Raw genomic sequence first — 21,100 nt, 5'->3', positions numbered from 1 at the left:
TTCAGTAGCTTTAAGAAAACGTAAAAGTAATATTAACAGTAAAGCCGAAATCAATGCACTTAAGACCCAAATATACAGCACTCAAGATAATAAATACAAGCTACTTATGAATGAAAACATCTGTTGATTGCTTTAAACATAAACCCCACTATTACCTTGAAGAGGAAGAAAAGCTGAAATTCAAATAATACTAAATACTTATTAATACTAAAACTACAACAACAAAAAAGATGGGCAAATACAGAGCAAGAAAATATAATGAAGGATGTAATTAGAGGTGGCAATGATAACGTCAATGAGATCTTGATAAAGAATTAATATCAATATTAATGTCATTAACATCCAGGACAATTCAATAAAAACATGTTACATTTGAGAAAAAAGGTCAATATACATGGAAATGCAATTGGATCTATAATTAAATTTTAAGAGCATGGAACTAAATTTCAAATATTATAGGAGATTTAGTGGGAAAATGCAGCATATGTAGTAACGCAAACAGAAACATGGTAGCACTGAAATTTAGTCCAGTGCTGTACGCTGGTAAAAAATACAGAAAAATAACAGAGAAAAGAAGGCCTGAAATATGACGTAAAAGACTAAAACCAGAGGTTTATATACAGGGCCACTATCACCTAGACTAGAAAATATAACTTCTATCAAATATTTATAAATCACCCATGAAAGTTATCATATATTAGACTACCCAGAAAATATCTATAATTCCTCCAGAGCAAACATATTATAAGTTGCATGCTCACATCAGAATGCCTGCAATTAATATTAAAAAAGGTAGCATAGTGGTAAAGAGTCAGACACGACTGAAGCGACTTAGCAGCAGCAGTAGCAGTGGCAAAGAACCTGCCTACCAATGCAGATAGACATAAAAGACCTGGATTCCATCCCTAGGTCGGGAAGATCCCCTGGAGGAGGGCACAGCAACACACTCCTGTATTCTTCCCTGGAGAATCCCTTGGACAAAGAAGCCTGGCGGTCCATCAGGTCGCAAAGAGTCAGACACACTGGAAGCAACTTAGCACAAAAGCAATCATTTAGAGATTTTAAACTGTCCTGATAAATTATGGTCAAGTCAGAATTAAAAAATGAAATGAGAAATTTAGTAAGTAATGGAAATTCAATCACTATTCTTCAAACTTGCAGAAGCAAAGTTGCAAATTCATAGCCTTGAGTGTGTGCACGCTAAGTTTCTTCAGCTGTGTCTGACACTTTTGTGATCCCATGGACTATAGCCTGCCAGTCTAGCTAGTCCTTGACACTAGCGCCATCTGGGAAGCCCAAATTGGCAGCTTTAGGAAACATGAATTGAAAATAGATTGGCCTCACTCATTAAAGGGCTTCCCAGGTGACTCATTAGTAAAGAACTAGCCTGACAATACAGGAGATACAGGAGATGCCAGTTCCATCCCTGGGTCGGGAAAATCCCCTGGAGGAGGAAATGGCAACCCATTTCAGTATTCTTGCCTGGACAATTCCATAGACAGAGGAGCCTGGAAAACTATAGTCCATGGGGTTGCAAAGAGTAGGACACTACTGAGCAACTGAGCAGACATGCACACACTCGTTCAGTCAATAAGAGAATTCAAAAAACAGTAAAAGAAATAGGAAAAGGTAACATTAAACGTTCCTGCTGCACCTGGGACTGTGCTAAACACTTTACAGGAAGTATTTCTATCTTCTGAACAACCCTCCCAAGCCATTAAACAAAACTGGTTCTCTTTAGCAAGTCCTTTGATACCCACATTTACTGAGTACCTACTATGTGCAAGAACAACAGACCATAGGTGCTATGAAGCAGTAGAAATGTGATTCAATTACAGCCAGAACTTTCCCAAATCTATACACATTCCAGTGTGACAGAATTCAAAATCAGATTAATAAACTAATTCATTATGATTAAAAGCAAGAGAGTTCCAGAAAAACATCTATTTCTGCTTTATTGACTATGCCAAAGCCTTTGACTGTGTGGATCACAATAAACTGGAAAATCTGAAAGAGATGGGAAGACCAGACCACCTGATCTGCCTCCTGAGAAATCTGTATGCAGGTCAGGAAGCAACAGTTAGAACTGGACATGGAACAACAGACTGGTTCCAAATAGGAAAAGGAGTACATCTAGGCTATATATTGTCACCCTGCTTATTTAACTTCTATGCAGAGTACATCATGAGAAACACTGGGCTGGAAGAAGCACAAGCTGGAATCAAGATTGCCAGGAGAAATATCAATAACCTCAGATATGCAGATGACACCACCCTCATGGCAGAAAATGAAGAACTAAAGAGCCTCTTGATGAAAGTGAAAGAGGAGAGTGAAAAAGTTGGCTTAAGGCTCAACATTCAGAAAACTAAGATCATGGCATCCGGTCCCATCACTTCATGGGAAATAGATGGGGAAACAGTGGAAGCAGTGTCAGACTTTATTTTGGGGGGCTGCAAAATCACTGCAGATGGTGATCGCAGCCATGAAATTAAAAGACACTTACTCCTTGGAAGGAAAGTTATGACCAACCTAAATAACATATTCAAAAGCAGAGATATTGCTTTGCCAACAAAGGTCCGTCTAGTCAAGGCTATGGTTTTTCCAGTGGTCATGTATGGATGTGAGAGTCGGACTGTGAAGAAAGCTGAGTGTCAAAGAATTGATGCTTTTGAACTGTGGTGCTGGAGAAGACTCTTGAGAGTCCCTTGGACTGCAAGGAGATCCAACCACTCCATCCTAAAGGAGACCAATCTTGGCTGTTCATTGGAGGACTGATGCTGAGGCTGAAACTCCAATACTTTGGCCACCTCTTGCGAAGAGTTGACTCACTGGAAAAGACCCCGATGCTGGGAGGGATTGGGGGCAGGAGGAGAAGGGGATGACAGAGGATGAGATGGCTGGATGGCGTCACCAACTCGATGCACATGAGTTTGGGCGAACTCCGGGAGTTGGTCATGGACAGGGAGGCCTGGTGTGCTGCGATTCATGGGGTCGCAAAGAGTCAGACACGACTGAGTAACTGAACTGAACTAATCTGGATCTTACTTCCTGATAAGAGCAACTTTGAAGGAAGCTTTGCTAGGCTTCTTTTAAAAGGTCTTCTTTCTCCTGCCTCTAGATACCCTCTTGGAAGAGCTAATTAGGCGTGAAAGATACCTGAGGTTTATATGCATGGATCTCGCATTTGGCTCTGCTGCAGAAATTAATAATTTGTCAAATTTGGTTTCATTTGCCCTCTTCAATTGAGAAAATTTCTGAGCACTTACTCTGTGCCAATCATTATGCTGAACTCAGGCTATATCAAGATGATTAAACCTCCAATGTTACCCTCAAGAAGACTAAAGTGTAGCCACCACTCCTGTCCAGGTGTTCAAGTGGTTAGAATGTCTTGCTGCTTTTTGGGCACCTCTTTGTCTTAGCCAGTACCCTTGTCCTAGCTGTGTCCATGCAATGGTTGTTGCTGTCTTTCAGTCACTAAGTCGTGTCCGACTCCTTGGGATCCCATGGACTGCAGTCTGCCAGGCTCCTCTGTCCACAGGCCTCTCCCAGCAACAGTACTGGAGTGGATTGTCATTTCATTCTCCAGAGGATCTTTCCAATGGTTAAGCAGCCATTTTTTCATGTGCTACATTTATATAATTTTTATATTGTTAACTCTTGCTTGGCATTTGTAGTTTCAATTTGTAAAAGGATCCTAAGGATCCTGCAGTCTTTTCTATTTCCACTTTGAGGTTTGTTGACCAAAAAAGGGAAGAGAAAATGTAAGTGAAAAGAAGAGGTAATATATTTCCTCAGTGATTTTTCAAGATATCAGATCTTTCCTCCTTCATTGAACATTGCTGGAAAGTAAAATTAAGTTGTGATCAAATTGCCAACATCCGATGGATCATGGAAAAAGCAAGAGAGTTCCAGAAAGACACCTATTTCTGCTTTCTTGACTATGCCAAAGCCAAGTGGTGACTGTGTGGATCACAATAAACTGTGGTAAATTCTGAAAGAGATGGGCACCTGATCTGCCTCTTGAAAAACCTGTATACAGGTCAGGAAGCAACAGTTAGAACAGTTAGAACTGGACATGGAACAACAGACTGGTTGCAAACAGGAAAAGGAGTACGTCAAGGCTGTATATTGTCATCCTGCTTATTTAACTTATATGCAGAGTACACCATGAGAAATGCTGGACTGGAAGAAACACAAGCTGGAATAAAGATGGCCAGGAGAAATATCAATAACCTCAGATATGCAGATGACACCACCCTTATGGCGGAAAGTGAAGAGGTACTAAAAAGCCTCTTGATGAGAGTGAAAGAGGGGAGTGAAAAAGTTGGCTTAAAGCTCAACATTCAGAAAACTAAGATCATGGCATCCGGTCCCATCACTTCATGACAGACAGATGGGGAAACAGTGGAAGAGTATCAGACTTTATTTTTCTGGGCTGCAAAATCACTGCAGATGGTGACTGCAGCCATGAAATTAAAAGACGTTTACTCCTTGGAAGGAAAGGTATGACCAACCTAGACCGCATATTCAAAAGCAGAGACATTACTTTGCCAAGAAAGGTCCATCTAGTCAAGGCTATGGTTTATTCCAGTGGTTGTGTATGGATGTGAGAGTTGGACTATAAAGAAAGCTGAGCACCGAAGAATTGATGCTTTTGAACTGTGGCGTTGGAGAAGACTCTTGAGAGTCCCTTGGACTACAAGACATCCAACCAGTCCATCCTAAAGGAGATCAGTCCTTGGTGTTCATTGGAAGCATTGATGTTGAAGCTGAAACTCCAATACTTTGGCCACCTGATGTGAAGAACTGACTCACTGGAAAAGATCCTGATGCTGGGTAAGACTGAGGGCAGGAGGAGAAGGGGACGACAGAGGATAAGATGGTTGGATGGCATCATCGACTCGACGGACTTGGGTTTGGGTGGACTCTGGGAATTAGTGATGGACAGGGAGGCCTGGTGTGCTGCAGTTTATGGGGTCACAAAGAGTCGGACACAACTGAGTGACTGAACTGAATGCACAAAGGCAAATGGAAAGTAAACACTGATTTTGGGGGGAAAAGTGATATAGTCTTCTCCGTGCAAATGACAAAATGTCACTTAACTACAAATCAGGGATGAAGAGCTCTACAGTGTGACAGATTTTAGACCACCCCATGTTGTCATGGTCTTTGTAGACCGGGACCTGGGGACTGGACTCAACGAGAAGAGGGATGCAGGGGACCCAAGCCTCGAGTGAAACAAGGGTGCCTTATTTGCAGAAATGCATGTTTATATATCTTCGTACAAGGCAGCTTTAGGCAGTAAAAAAAATTGAGCAAAAACAAAGCCAAGCAAATAACAATCTTCAAAGGGCCAGAAAGCATTCAATATCTTGAGTAAGAGGGGCATAACTGAATAGATTACACTTAATTAAGGTCACTGAAGGGAGTCACTGAAGGGATCCAAGCAGGTGCCTGCTCTCATGATCTCAGTCGTGAGAACTGCATGCAGCTCTGCTCGCTCCTGTTTTCCAGGAACTGATAAGGGATAGAGAATCCTTGAGAAACGGCACAGAAAAAAAGGAATAACAAATTGGATCCCTTAAAGCTGAATGTCCCCCGACACCAAGTGAGATTGTTTAGCTGCAGACAGAGCCAGAACAGGGCAGCAGGCTCCAAGGCAGAGTGTTCACCTAAACGGCTAGTTGTCAGCTTTCCTAAATCTAAGAATCTATTTATTTGTCTCTGTTTTTCACTCCCTATGGAGGTTATCAGATTCTGAGGATATAGTCCTATTAACTCACACTGAAAAGAGACTGGGGTACAGACTGGACAGCCACTTCATTCATGTGTGAGAGGTCAGCTGTTATCTGGAAACTACTAGATGTTAGTCGTTTGGACAGGGCGCCAGGTTCGCATAAGAGATGAGATCAGATGTGAACTGAGAATTAAAGGAAGGGAAGAGGTCATCTCAGGGAAATTCTATCCAGTGCCCATAGCTGGATGTGTGAATTTTGCCCACACGGGAACGGCTAAATGATGCCTGCTTATTTGTCCAGGCATTGTTAGAAATATGTGAGGCCATCCAATCATCACGACAAGCCAGTGGAATAGACAGGATTATCACTTCCATGTAACTGGGGAGAAAGCTGAGGTGCTGAAGGTCATAGAACCAATGCAGACTGACGCTGGGACATCACCCAGGCAGTCCTGCCCCCGTGCCCACTGTCTCAAGCCCTGGATCCAGCCCTCTCCTCTGACAATGTGCCTCCTGTCTTACAGAAATACTCAGCAAGTTCTTACTTCCCAATTCCCATTCTTCTCTATCACAAAAGTGCCATTCACCATTCCAAAGACATTACAATCATTACAACAGTACAGTTGAAGAGGATACAGTTCCCCTTACACTTGCTTACTTCCAGTCTTGTCTTTTAGATGGTGTTGTGTTGAGCTCTACACAATCTGTAGAGCTCCTGGTCTGTAGGAGCTCTGGATGTAGGAGATCCTGGTTTGATTCCTAGGTCGGGAACACCTGCTGGAGAAGGGATAGGCTACCCATTCCATTATTCTTGGGCTTCCCTGGTGGCTCAGCTGGTAAAGAATCTGTCTGCAATGCAGGAGACCTGGGTTTGATCCCTGGGCTGGAAGGATCCCCTGGAGAAGGGAAAGGCTACCCACTCCAGTACTCTAGCCTGGAGCATTCCATGGACTGTATATATAGTCCATGGGGTGCCAAACAGTAAGACACAACTGAGCAGTTTTCACTTTCACTTAAACTGGACCTCTGGTCACTTTCACTGGACCTGTTCCCACCCGAGATATTATTTCTAGAAACTATCCTGAAGGATAAAGCTTCCATTTAAACTTTACTCTTACTACCTTTTTTTGAGAAGATGATCATTTTCAGACGCAGTCTTCAAATCCTACATCTACTCACTCTTAGAACTGGCTCTGGGCCAGAGCGAGGACTTCCCTGGAGGCTCAGTGATAAAGAATCCTCCTGCCAATGCAGGAGACATGGCTTTGATCCCTGATTTCGGAAGATCCCTTGGAGAAGGAAATGGCAACCTACTCCAGTATTCTTGCCTGGAAATTCCCGTGGACAAAGGAGCCTGATAGGCTACAACAGTCCATGGGGTCGCAAAGAGTTGGACATGACTTAGTGACCGAACAACAACTTGCTGGACACTCCAGATGTGGCATTACTGCCTTATAGTCTATCAGGGCAATCAGGTGTCACATAATTAAATAAGTTACTTAATTCCATTGTACAGAGTATAGCTAAAGGAGGTGCTTAAGATTAATGAGAAGTAACAAGGACACGGAACAGTACAGTGGTAAAATACCACTTATATAATTAATCATGACTTAGTAAATTAGGTAACCTCTCTGAGCTTTCAGTTTCCTTATTTGCAAGTAAGTCCATCAGTTGTGTCCAACTCTTTGCAACCCCATGTACTGTCTGTCTCCTGACAGGCCCCTTGGTCCATGGAATTCTCCAGGCAAGAATACTAGACTGGGTAGCCATTTCCTTCTCCAGGGTATCTTCCCAACTCAGGGATTAAACTCGGGTCTCTTGCATTGCAGGCAGATTATTTACCATCTGAGCCACTAGGGAAGCCCTCCTTATTTGCAATCATATTAATAGTTACAGCAATTATCTCAAAGGGAAGTTGTAGAGATGAAATGAAGTGTCTGTAAAACTTCCCTGAGAGGTTGTGTATAATTAAATGTTGCTACCATTAATATTATTAAAAATAATCTGTATCTTACAGATTCAATAAAGATGTATCATTACAAGGTTTGAAAATCATTGCAGCCTCATTCTCCCTGAATATGTGGCAGGATACCACCTCTCAGGGAATATATAAGGAGATGAGATTGTATTGCACAATGACGGAGGCAACTGTAGTTGGTAGAGAAGAGTGAGACTCACATACACAGGCAAACTCAAAAATTTTAGGGAACCAGCACCTAAATGAGTGGCCAGAAGATTATAGGTGCACCATACTTTCCTTTTAACAGATCATCTCAGTGATATTGTTCTCCAACAACGTCTGCAGTGAACTTTAGAACAATTCAGTTGATACTTTTTAAGGTATATACATAATAAACATTTTTAAAGAAGGGACAAAAGGGTCAATAAGGAAAAATAAGAAAAATCAAAGTCTTTTCTATTGAATATTTCCTCCTGACCCGGAAAATCCACCCTATATTGTACGAATGTTTCTCCTTTCTCTGACCTTAACTAGACTCTCCTCTCCAGGAACAACACAGGAGGTGGGAGAAAAGTGTTACACTGCTGTGTAGGAGTCCCGCACCTAGGCACTCATGGCAATAAATGCACATTTTTCATTGGCTTCATAAAAAAAGAGTAGAAAAGGGGAAAAAATGGCAAAACACAGAAAATCAAAGTTTCAGTACTCGATGTTTAAAATGCACCCATCTCCCAAAGTCCTCAGAACTTGCTGATACCTCTCCTTCAGGCAATCCTGCAGAGGCCCCCAACTTCCCAATGGTCCTCCCAGTTTCTGTGCTTTAATTACAGAACGTGCTCAGAATGGTACCAGACACTTCCTAAGTGCTCCTTATGTATTAGCTCTTCATTTGAATCTGGTTAGAAGATTATTTTCCGATGTGGTCAGGAAGATGAGGCAGTTCCCAAAGAGCTATTCAGACACAGCTTCATGCCGGTTACCCATCACACAGTGAGAGGAGAAATAGCCATTCACTGGGATGAGGAGGCCAAGCCTGTTGCAACAATACCGAGTTCTAGACGGAAACATTCCTACATGGCACACAGGCCAGCTGTCCACAAGGACTCACCCCCATCCTCACTGGATTCTTGGTTCTCCTGGACTTTATGAGTTCAGAGTTTCAGCCAGGAAGATACAGGCGTCTGGCAGGCAGTCAGGAGGATCCTCTGCTCTGAGCACTCAACTCAGCCAGGAGGCCAGGCCAGAGGGGATTCCCAGGCTGGATCCTGAAATCCCGTTTGGCAGCTTGCATTTAGTCTCCTTTTCACTTGTTGCATCAACTTCGTTGCTATCTTTGCCTTCTGGGGTTCATTACGAAATCTCTGATGATGTAACAAAATTCAAGTCACTTGTCAGTTTTAAAGTATGTAGAGGCCTTTGCTTTGGGCTATTTCACTTTAAAGAAGATTCAGAAACTGCCTCAGAGACAGGAAACTCACCCAGAACCCACACCAGGAGACCTGCCCTCATGTCAGCAGTGTGGGGCAGGGGCCCAAGGCTTGTTCAGCAGCTGTAGCCAATGTTGTCCTTTTAACTCTCTTCTCAACCTTAGGTTGGCCAGACTCAATGCAGCCCTGACAATGATTGTGAGAATTAAATGAGTCCAGCTCATAGGACGGCCTGGGATCTGAAGGGAAAAGTAAATGCAGGCTTGATGCAGACGGTCAGGTTGCGAAAGGGCCAGTCTGAGTGTCCAGCAGCAGCGGGTCTAGCAGCAAATAGTGAGAGACAAGGTGTGGGCTGCTCCTGCCTGTTCTGGGCCGTTGACCCTCTGATGGGAGCATTTTGAGGGTGACGGGATGCAGAGTGTAGGATCCTCTGGTTGGTTATGTTCTGGAGGAGTTAGAAGAGCTAGGCAGAGAGGGTCCCCAGCAAAGTACCTAGTTCCAGCTTGATCCTCAAGTGAGAAGGACAAACACTGGGCAAAGAGTCTAGTCCAAGGCATATGAAAGACGTGCAGAGCGTGAGGAGGGAGGCCCAAAGGGAAGGGAGAAGAGGCTGCAACCAGAGGCACTTAGATCCCTCTGCATGCTGTCCCTCTCCACACCAGGTGGGAGGCCTGAGGAGGGGCTCTGGGCCCACCAGCTGTTGGCTGTGAGCACAGGGCAACCCCCGCCTGGGCAGAGTCAGCCTCAGGTGCTGAGAGAGGGCGAGAGCGAGGCCGCAGCTGGAAGGCAGGAAGACACGCTCTTCCCTTAAGCTGGAGACAGACTTTCCATCGTGGTCCTGAAGCTTCACAGGAGCTCTCTAGGTTGCCAAGCAAAATGTCTCAGTCCAGTTTGGCCTATTTTTAAATTTGTATAAATGATTTATGGTTTTTGTTTTTTTTTTTGAGTTGAGGTTCTTTTCCTCACTTCTATGTTTGTGCATTTAGTTGTGTTTCTTACATTTTATTGTTAGTAACAACTGTAGTGTAAGCATAGGTAACGTATTTATTCACGCAATTTTAAGGGATATTTGGGTTGTTTCTAGTTTGCCATTGTTATGAATATTGTTGGTCTGAATATTCTTTACTTATATCCTGATGCAGATTTACATGATTCTTTTTAGGTTAATTAAAAGTGGATTTACTGGGTCATAGGCCCTGCATATTTTCAGCTTTCCTAGATAATGTTTTTGAAAGTTGTTCAAATTAACACACCAAATAGCAGTTGCTCCATATAGTCATTACACTTGATATTTTAGGTCCTTTAACTTTTTTATTTACAGGCAATGTATTTGTTTATCTAAAAATTTGAAAAATCAACCCAAAATGTTTATACAGTGTTTGTAAAGCTGGCCGGGGGGGGGGGGGAAACCCAAAATTAGTTATTTTCATATGTGTGTGTGTATGAAAATGCAAGGAAAACTTAATAGCAAAGTTTCCTATCTCTACTTTCTATTTAAAGTTGCTATTTAAAAAGTAGCAAACATCATGAGAAAATTTCATTAATACTTGCAACAATAATAAAGCATAAGTATATTGGAATAAACCTCAGAAAGAATGTGCAAGACACATAATCAAACTAGCAGCAAAAATTTATTGGGAGACAGTTTTAAAATAGTTCAAGAAAATGGAAACATTTGTTTTTCTTTATGACATGGTTAAGAAATGTTTGTTAAGTAAAACTTGTTCACTAAACAACTGTTGTTTCTCAGGAAGAGGTGGCCTTGGCAGTCTCCTATTGCACGCTCTGATTTCCCTCCTCACTGAGGGAAGATATGAATAAATAGCTGCTTTCCACCTCATCACATGCTGACATGCCCCTTGCTCCCTTACAAAAAGAGAAGTTGCTTAATCCTCATTAGTGATCAAGATACTGTCTCACTGTAAAAGGAAAAACTGTTATATATTTCACTGGCTTCTGGGCATCTAATATGAATCACAAATGAAATTATGGACTTGTCAGTTCAGTTGCTCACTCATGTCCTAGTCTTTGTGACCCCATGGACTGCAGCACACAGGCTTCCCTGTCCATCATCAACTCCCGGAGCTTGCTCAAACTCATGTCCATCGAGTCGGTGATGCCATCCAACCACCTCATCCTCTGATGTCCCCTTCTCCTCCTGCCTTCAATCTTTCCCAGCATCAGGGTGTTTCCAATGAGTCAGTTCTTTGCATCAAGTGGCCAAAGTATTGGAATTTTAGCTGAGGTTAAATATGAAGATAAAGTGACCTGTCAAAGCTACTTAAAAAAACCCCTGAAATCTACACTTTATTAAGATTTCCTTATTCCACCACCTACCCATTCACCCCCGCTGGTTGGAGTAACTTCATTTTATTTATTTATTTAAGGCTATGAGAACTGTGGGATCTTATTAAATAGATTCTCAACGAGAGATCCAACCTGGGTGCCCTGCAGTGAAAGCATGGAGTTCCAACCACGGAAACTCAAGGGAATTCCCAGATCGCCTTAGTTTCTACCGAATATTGTTCTTCTGCTTTGGGATGCTATTTAGAATGGCACATTTTATTAATTTCCATGTTTCCTTAGGCACCTCGAGGCTGTGACAATTTCTCAGTAATAGACTTTTTATGTTCTTATCAGTGGTATCATTTTGAAATGTCAATTTCCAAGTTTTTATTGCTAGTGTAAAAAGAGGTGATTGATTTTAAAGTTGAACTTCTTTTTGGTGACTTGTTAAATTTATTTTAAAATTCTAATAGTTTATATATTCTTTTGTATTTTTGTATCTACATAATTATATCACCTTTAGATAGAAAAAAATTACCTGAGACAGTCAGCAAGGTATTGGAACAGGCCTCTCACAAAGAAAATATCCAAAATGGTCAAACATATGGAAATTGTATGGAACCTTAGAAACAATTAGGCAATATGAGTTACATGATGTCTTGATGTAATAAGACATCACTATGCTTCACTAGAATGGCTAAAAGTAAGAAGACAGGCAACACCAAGTGTTGAAAAGAAAGTAATGCAACTAACATCCCATTCTCAGATACTGAGACTATAAGTTGGGGCAAACATTTGGAAAATATGTTTGTACATCTACTAACTCTGAACATATGCACACTCTCTTACCCAGTTACTTCATCCTAGGCCATATACCCAACAGAAGGCTATAAAAATGTGCACCAAAGGAGAGAAACAAGGATTTTCACCGCAAAATTAATTATACTGACAAAAATCAATATAAACTCCATGAAGGCAATTGAAAGGTGATATAAACTCCATAAAGGCAATTGAAAGAGACTGATTAAGAAGCAGTTCACAAACACAATAGCAGGGCATGGGAGGAGGACAAAGGGAAGAAAGCAAAAAAGAGAATTCTTGTTTACAATTCTGCACCCATCCCCTTCTTCCAGTTCCTCACTCTGGTCTTTCTTTTCAGTCTCCGAGAGATGAGAGCACCTGGGCAGGATTTCTCCCTGCTTCAGTTCCTGACAACATCTGTGCCCATTCTTCTGTCCAGGGCACAACCGAGCACGGCCTACCCTCTTCTCGAATTAACTACAAAGCTACCCTCTGGCATCAAGATTGTTCCTAATACATTCTGAGCTGATTTTCCACCATTGATCCCCTTGATTCTTAGCACATAACTTGTCCACAATTTGAAGCTCCTTCTGTGTGGTCCCTGCAAACTCGGGAATTCTCCTGGCTCTCTGATCAAGCTGCTCCCTCCATCTTGAGCTGTGCTGGCCACCACAACATCAACCACAAGAGGCCAACTGACCACTTCACTAGTCCAATCTCAGCTGTACTATGACTGTAAAAGTATGTACTGTATTTTGAAGGAACTATGAAAACGATGAATGTAGCTATCTCATTATTAATTTTATATTGGTATGTGTTGAAATGATAACATTTGGATATTTCATGTTCAATAAAATACATTGTTAAAATTAACCTCACTTGTTTCTTTTTCCTGTTTTGATGTGGCTACTAAAAAATTTTAACTTAAGAAATTTAAAATTTCTTTAAACTTTGAGGAAATTATATTTCTTCTGAGCAGTGCTGAATACATTCTCTGGTAGCATATTGGAAAATCACATAAAGGATAAAAATAATGTTATCCTTAGTTTCACAAGTCAACCTTAATTCCTATTAAAATGTTAGTATATTTCCTTTAGTTTATTTTTTTCCTATATACTTTTACATAGTTGCAGTGTATCTACAATTTTATGCCCTGCTTTTGAATATAACTAGGTGCTTTTTATTTTCTAATAATACCAAAAAATAAATTCCTTATAGAAAAAATGTAAATGTGAGAAAAGAAAGGGTAAAAATTACAGGAACATTTATTCAATTCTTTCAAACTAAATTATGAAAATCCCTAAGAATCCTATCTCAGAAATATTCTTTCATTATGAGGAAAAGTTCATGTACAAGCAGTTCCAAAGGTACAAAGTGAAGAGCAAAGAATTTTCCTGCTTGCTGCATCCTTACCCTAGCGTGCAACATCAGATATTTAGATTATTTGAAGTATGTACAAAATAAATATGCATCGGGCCTCAGCAATTGTCACAAAGGTTCCCTATAAGAGGAATCATGGACTTTAAGGCATGGTCTGTGTAACATTCATTTGCCTGCATAGAGATATTCCTTAATCTTTACTTTTTACTTATACCTGGAATAGTTTGAGATTGTCAATAAAGCAATAAATTTTGGTAGATAAAGTTATGCAATATCTTGCTGCTTATGGCTGAGGCCTACAAAATATTTCATCAACTTAGCTTATATCATTCTATTTTAGATATAAAAATATATATTTTTCTAAAATCTTAAACTTTTAGAAATAAAGCACTTTCACAGAATCTAATAATATGAAAAAACAAAGACAAAGATCTTTTCCCAATGAAAGAACCCTGCTGTAATTCAAATTGATTAGGCTACTTTTTTTTTTAGCATTTATCAATTCACTGAAAATCTACAGAAACATTAGAAATTCCTCCAGACTGTATGAAAAGCTAGGAGCTTAAAAGAACAAGAGTTTTAGAGGCAAGTGATCATTTAAATGACACGAGGGGAAAAAAGGAGAACTGAGAGTGGGAAATTCCTCTCAAGAAGAAAGGAGAGCCATCCTGTATAAGTAGCCCACACTCAAGGAGGAAGGACATTCACTCTGCAAACTCTTGAAGACTCAGCTTCAGCACCTACTAGCAGAACAGGCAGACCTGGGCCTGATTTCACCATGACCTACCGGTGCCTCCTCCAGATGGTTCTCCTGCTGTGTCTCTCCACCACAGCTCTTTCCAGGAGCTACAGCTTGCTTCGATTCCAACAAGGGCGGAGCACTGCGGCGTGTCAGAAACTTCTGCAGCAGTTACCTGCAACTCCTCAACATTGCCTGGAGGCCAGGATGGACTTCCAGGTCCCCGAGGAGATGAAGCAAGCACAGCAGTTCCGGAAGGAAGATGCCGTATTGGTCATGTATGAGATGCTCCAGCAGATCTTCAATATTCTCACCAGAGACTTCTCCAGCACTGGCTGGTCTGACGCCATCATTGAGCACCTCCGTGAGGAACTCTATGGGCAGATGAGTCGTCTGGAGCCAATCCAGAAGGAAATAATGCAGAAGCAAACCTCCACTATGGGAGACACGACCGATCTTCACCTGAGGAAATATTACTTCACCCTCGGGCAGTACCTCAAGTCCAAGGAGCACAACAGGTGTGCCTGGGCAGTCGTGCAAATGCAATTGCTCAGGATCTTTTTTTTCCTGAAGAGCCTAACAGGTTACCTCCGTGACTGAATATCTCCCACCTATGGCTCTGGGAAGGGACAATGTGACTTTGAGGTGAGACTCTTCAGCAGCAGAGGCTCTTGAAGTAAATGACGATGCAAGGCACTGATTTCAATGGACAGTTAAAAACTGTAAGCAATTTTTAAATTGATTTATGCATTATATATTTATTTAAACTTTTATATGAAATAAATTATGAAACAAAAGTCAATGTGGCCGTTTCAATGTCAACTTGATTTTTGTGACAACACATATTAAAAATTGCAGAGCACTTTGGAGACATTCATTGCAAAACAAGCCTGCAGAGTAGTAGAGTTTCTGGCCCCTGCCTTTGAGGAATTTAAAATACAAGGGAGCAGTGTGGGATGTCTGAGTTATATGCATGCTCTCCATGTATCCATACAGCCTACCTGCACTTGTCTTGTTCACGTCTTTAAATGTACCAGACAGCTCATGCTGGAGGGCCCCTCTATATGATGTGGGGTTTTGGTCTCTCTCTTTTTTTAATTGGGGTAAAATGTACACCACCTTACATTTGAGAGTCTTACAAGGTAAGCCTTCTTTATGCCAATAAAATTTAGCAAATTCCACTTAATTTATAAAATACTTACTAAAGTAAATGAAAAATTCTGACCTTCTAAATGTCCTCAGTTGCTTGTACACTCCAACCCTTATTTCCAACAACGTAGTCCTCAGAAAGAGGTTTCAGGAACATCAGTTGAAATTTACTTAAGACTGTCTTGGGAGTCGTTAGAAATTGTCAAAGATGGCAATTCACTCAATTAAAAATAAGAGAAAAGTAATCATGAAAATATTGTTTACTTCCGTGAAAGATAGAAAAGTAAAACGATATTAAATACTTGTTTCAGTACACAGAAAATATAGTTTAAAGCTTCATAAAATGCTGTTATATACAAAATATATTTTAATATTCTATGCTTAATATTTAAAATATCTTCTATAGATTATAAAATTGGAAACGTGAAATAGTTCATTTACAGTAAGTATATAATTCAATATAAAATTAATTCAAACAAATAAAGTGCTGCGCTTTTTAAAATATTCCTAGTTTTCAGCTATTCGACACTTATTCCCGCCACTTCAAGGCCCAATCCTTGAAAGACACTGAAAATTCCAGAGCATTCCAGGGGCGCACACTTCTTTGGTCCCTGACCCAGGTGGTGGCCGCGCTCCTTCTCACCCCCAGAAAGTCCCCCAAACCGTCCCATGCTTCTTTGTCTCCTGGCCACCGCTGACTTCTCCTCTGGCTGAAACGCGCTCCCAGGGTCCCATAGCCAGTCCCATCGCCTTGGCTGTTTCTCACGTTGTCCAAAATGGCTCTAAGCCTATAGCCTCACTGACTCCCCCTGGCTCTGCTTTGTGCTCAAGGTCCTCCCATCGTCCCATCTCTCACAGTCTCACCCCCACCGCCCGGTTTAACTCTGTCCACACCGCGGTGCCACCGCCCCAAGCCGATTGTCTCATCACCTGTGCTCGCTTTCACTTTGTCTGCAAAGCCCTCCCATCAACTCAAAGCCAAAAGCCTCAGCGCTGCCACCGTGTTTCATTGTGTGCCCAACGCCTTTCCATCCTGCCTCAGCGAATAGTCTCGTCGCCACTTCCAGGTTCCCCTGTGTGGACCACACGCATCCGTCGTCCGGTGGTCTCATCCCTCCGCAGGGTTTAACTTTGTCTCAAAGCTGTCCATAGTCCCACCACCAGCAGTTTTTCGCCACAGTCATGTTTCACTTTGTCCGCAACGCGGACTCCTCGTCTCAGAGCCAAGCAGGGCTCCCCTGTGTGAGAAACGCCCGCCCGTCGCCCCACAGCCAATAGTCTCATCGCTTCCGCTGCGCTTCGCTTTCAGCGCAAAGCCCTCCCATCGTCCGACCGCGAATAATCTTACCCACCGCGGCATCTAAAGTGAGGCAACGCCGCCCCCAGTGCCCACAGCCTCTTGTCTCTTCGCGACGTCAGCTTTCACTCTGTCCGCAACACTTTCCAACCGTCTTATCTGCAACAGCCTCACCCACCGCCCAGCCCCGCCGGATTTCACTTGTTGCAGGACTCTGTCCCAGCGTCCTATCGCCAATATTCTCATCGCCTCCGCTGTTTTACAGAAGCCGCAAGGCCTCCGACTTCTCAGGGCAAACACCGATAGTTTCATCGTCATCTCAGGGTCCTCCTTTGTCCGGAACGCCGTCCGACGGTCCCATCGCCCAAGGTCTCATCTCCCCTGCGGGGCTGAAATGCACTCTGTTCGCAACGCCTTCCCATCCTGCCATAGGAATGCTCTGCTAGCCACCAACGAGTTCTCTTTTGTCTGCGATGTTCTGACAAGGTCTCATCGCCCATAGGCATCGTCCCAAAGCCAATAGTCTCAAAGCTGTCTATCTCAACGCCCATGCTGGCTTTCGTTTTGTCCCCAACGCTATCTATCCTCTGAAAACCAAGACTCCTTGCCACCGCCGACTTCCCCTTTTTGCCCAACGACCTCCCATGGTCCCAGCGCCTATAGGCTCATCGGCAAAGCGGTGTTTCACTTCAGCTCCAAGGACATCGCCCAAGGTCTCATCCCACCGCCCTGATTCACTTTGTGGATAACGCCTTCCCATCGTGCCATAGGGAAGAGTCTCCTGGCCAGCGCCAGGCTCCCCTACATTACCAACGCCCTCGCATAGTCCCCGTAACAAATGTCTCATCGCCGATGCTGGCTTTCACTTTGTCCGCAACGCCGTCCACTCTTCTCAGAGCCACCACCACTTTCCCCTTTATGCCCAACGTCCGCCCGTGGTCCCATCGCCTGTAGGCTCACGGCCGCCGCCGGTTTCCCCTTTGTGCACCACATCGCTGTCCTGCCTTCCCATCGCCAAGAATCCCATCTCCCCCGCGGTGTTTCACTTTTCCTCAAAGCTGCCCGGTACTCAGATCACCCAAGGCCTCATCCCCACCGCCGGGTTTAAATTTCACCTCAACTCTTGACACTGTCCCATAGCAAATGGGCTCATCGCCACCGCCGGGTATCGCCCCACAGCCGATATTGTCATTGCGGCCCCTGTGTTTCATTTTGTTCCGAACTCCCTCCCATAGTCCCACAGCGAATAGTCTCGGCTCCACCGCGGGATCGACCGTCCATCCTGGCCCCCACTCCGCCCCCCAATCGCGGTAAAGCCAATAGTCTCATCGCGGCCACTGTGTTCCACTTGGTGCCGAACGCTCTCCATCATCCCACAGCAGAGCGCCTCCTAGCCACCGCGGGATTCGACCGTGTGAGCAACGCCCCAGCAGGTCCCACAGCGAATAGTCTCTGAGCCGCCGCGCTCCGTGTGCGCAACGCCCACTCCCCCGTGTTTCACCTGGTGCACGACCCCCTCCCATCCTTCCTCAGCTTATCGTCTTTAAGCCAACGCGGGATTCCAGCGTGTTATCCGCGCTCCCTCCCCGCCCCCGCCCCCACCCCAGACACTGTGTTTCACTAGGTCACCAAGGGCTCATATGAGCCAGCACCACTAGTCTCTTGCTCACCCTCTAGTTTCACTTGGGGCACAGCGCTGTCCATCCTCGCATCGCCAATAATCCCATCACCGCTGCCGGTCCCTTTGAGCTGTGGGTTCCCTCGCGCCTGAAGCGAGCGCCAATCTATAAAATCAGCCTCATCTCGCTCGAACCCCTGCCTTGGGGGTTCATTTCCTCAAACATGGCCAGTTCGGGTTGACATGTGGAAAGAAAGCCCACTACCCAGGCGATCTCTCCGAAAATGCAATATTTTGCTTCCCTACTCGGGACAGCGGAAACCAGGCCTTTTCCACAAAAGGGCTAACGATATGCGCACCCCTGAATCAGTGCTCCTATTAAAAGCTCTGTGGAACGTTTGTGTTGTCTCTCCAGCAGCCCCACTAGAGTCAACTGCAAACTCTCCCACCACTGCTATTCGAAAGCCGAAATGATCGAACCCCTTCGTGCACGCTCTCACGGTCGCCTGGAGAAGCAGGCGGTCTGCGGGTCCATCTCAGCGCTCTTTCTCATCGTTTCCCGGTGCTCGCGAGCCCCCTGCCGGCCGTCAGCAGAAGCACTGACATTCTCTATGGCCCACATCCACTTGCTGGTGGAAGGAGCTGCTGCATCCCAGCTTGCTCTCTTCGCTGGAAGGAGCCTGGGATCCACCGCCAGAAACACAAGGAAATCTTCAAACACCTGAAACAGATGCAAAGGATCCGCTCTCAGTCGCGCCCAAAGGACAAAGCCGACTTCAGATTTCCTTGGAAAAGAGAGATGATCACTCCAGTGCAGATGACTCAGGGCCCCTGCAACCACTATCTGATGCTCCAGCAGAGCTTTCAACTCTTCACCAAGGAGGACAGCCGTGCTACCCTGAAGCCAGGATCAGAGCCTGAAACAACTGGAGCCGATGGAAGGAGACAGTCTGTGCTGTTCTCAGGGGACTTCCTGCCCGGGAGTATTTCCAGGGCATCCATCTCTACCTCAGGGAGCTGGAATACAGCCACTTTGCCTGAGAGGCTGTCAGAGTGGAAATGAAAAGTGCCTTTCCCTCATGTACGAATCCTGAAAGAAATGGCAACGATAAGAGTGTTTATATTTGTAACACTCGCTAATGAATTCCATTATTGTTTGCTTCCTGTTCCAAAGCTATTGCAGCTCATACTTCCTCAGGCACTAAAACGGAAATGAAAATCATGATTTTCCAGAAGCAGGTGTGGACAGCAGAACAGAATGTCTTTTCTTGGATAAAGATCTTGTGATCATCATTGAAAAGATCTCTTGATGTCTGCGGGGCTGGTATTTTCTATACTCAGTGTTCAGAGTTTCTTTCTCATGGACAGGTTTTCAGGATCCTCTGTTCTTAAATATCTTTTTCAGTTAAGTCTCGGTGCTACAGAGATAAAGAATAAACTGTGTGGATTTTCATCATCATAGAAACTTATCTTTCCTTCTCTGAAGAGCACAATGCCCGCCTTCCCTATCAGATGAACCTTCTGGTTTGCTCTCATTCAAAGGGTGATTCAGGGACATGGGTACCTTCTGTTCTGTGGCTTTTTCCATCATCAATATGTCACTCCAAGTTTGTCTCTGCTACTTCGATCTAGTACACTCGGCAGTAAAGGGATGAAATCTGGTGGCTCACAGGGGATGCTTCCAAGCACCAGGACTATACAGGGTGAGAGCACTTCCTGTCACGTTCCACTGCCTGGATTTATCCTCATGGGAATCTCACTGCAAGCAAGTTGGGAAACTATTGGGTGATGAATGGATGAAGAGATAAGTTCAGGGTGCTGACTTTCAAAAATGCAAAATTGAAAGTTAAGTGTCTGGGGGGCAAAATGAGGACTGCAGCCCAGGAGACAGCACCTCAGATAGCTCTGAGAAGCTGCTCCAAAGACACACAGAGGGATATCTGTGATTTTGGTGAAGGGGCAATACATGCAATCAGGTGCCTAGTTTTTGTGTAAGTTTTCTGCCAGTGTCGTGAAGGTTTCTTGCAGTCACAAGAAGCAGTCATCAGTCACCATGAAGGGTTTCCATGCTTCTCTAGATGTGAGAAGACAGAAGAACAATTGAGTTAAAATGGGCTCCTGAAAACAGCTCACCTTCTGAAGACTTGTTCTGCCAGTTTTCCCTGCACACAGAATGCCTCACTTCTGCTTTCCACCCGAGATTCCTTTCCAGGGGTGTTGAAAATCAGCAGCTGCAAGAGCACATGATTTAATCCTTGTAAGGAGATGGCAAGTGCCAATGGCAGGTGCTAGTTTGTACTTGACAGGGCATGAGACCAGGTTTCACCTTTGCACTATTTGTTCAAATGAAGTTCTGGGTAGGGGTCGAGGGGAACAAGGATTGTTCTTGCTTGCACACACTTCCTTAAAATACAGTCTGACCCAGATGCTTTTCTCCAAGTTCAGCTGTGGAGAGAATGACAAGAATGCCTGTCATAGTTCACAGTATCATCGGTTGTTTGGAAGAAACGTCTAAGCTGATCCCCGAAGGCGTTGCCTGCAGGGAAATATCCACAGTGTAGACACATTACAGGCTGTTTCCTTGCTACTTGAGGGAGACAAGAAAAGGATAATCAGGCAGTTCCTTGCAACTAGGTGAGGATGACTGAAGAAAAAGTGATGAGTGAGTCATTCATTTGGGTCCAGGCCCAAGAGCCTCATCCTGAT

The 21,100-nt window shown here is 43.8% G+C and overlaps 1 protein-coding gene across 1 annotated transcript; it reads left to right on the top strand.

Annotated features, from left to right (window-relative positions):
* Positions 1-9,695: 9,695 nt before the first annotated feature.
* LOC114113016 (interferon beta-2-like) lies at positions 9,696-14,930 on the top strand. Its single transcript, XM_027964583.3, has one exon. The coding sequence runs from the start codon at positions 14,370-14,372 to the stop codon at positions 14,928-14,930; it is 561 nt and encodes a 186-aa protein (XP_027820384.1). The 5' UTR covers positions 9,696-14,369.
* The last annotated feature ends 6,170 nt before the right edge of the window (positions 14,931-21,100 follow it).

This window comes from Ovis aries, chromosome 2 (genome assembly GCF_016772045.2).
Source record: "Ovis aries strain OAR_USU_Benz2616 breed Rambouillet chromosome 2, ARS-UI_Ramb_v3.0, whole genome shotgun sequence".
Lineage (NCBI taxonomy): Eukaryota > Metazoa > Chordata > Mammalia > Artiodactyla > Bovidae > Ovis > Ovis aries.
The sequence above is the reverse complement of the archived record's forward strand: the minus strand, read 5'-3'. Positions and strand labels throughout refer to the sequence as shown.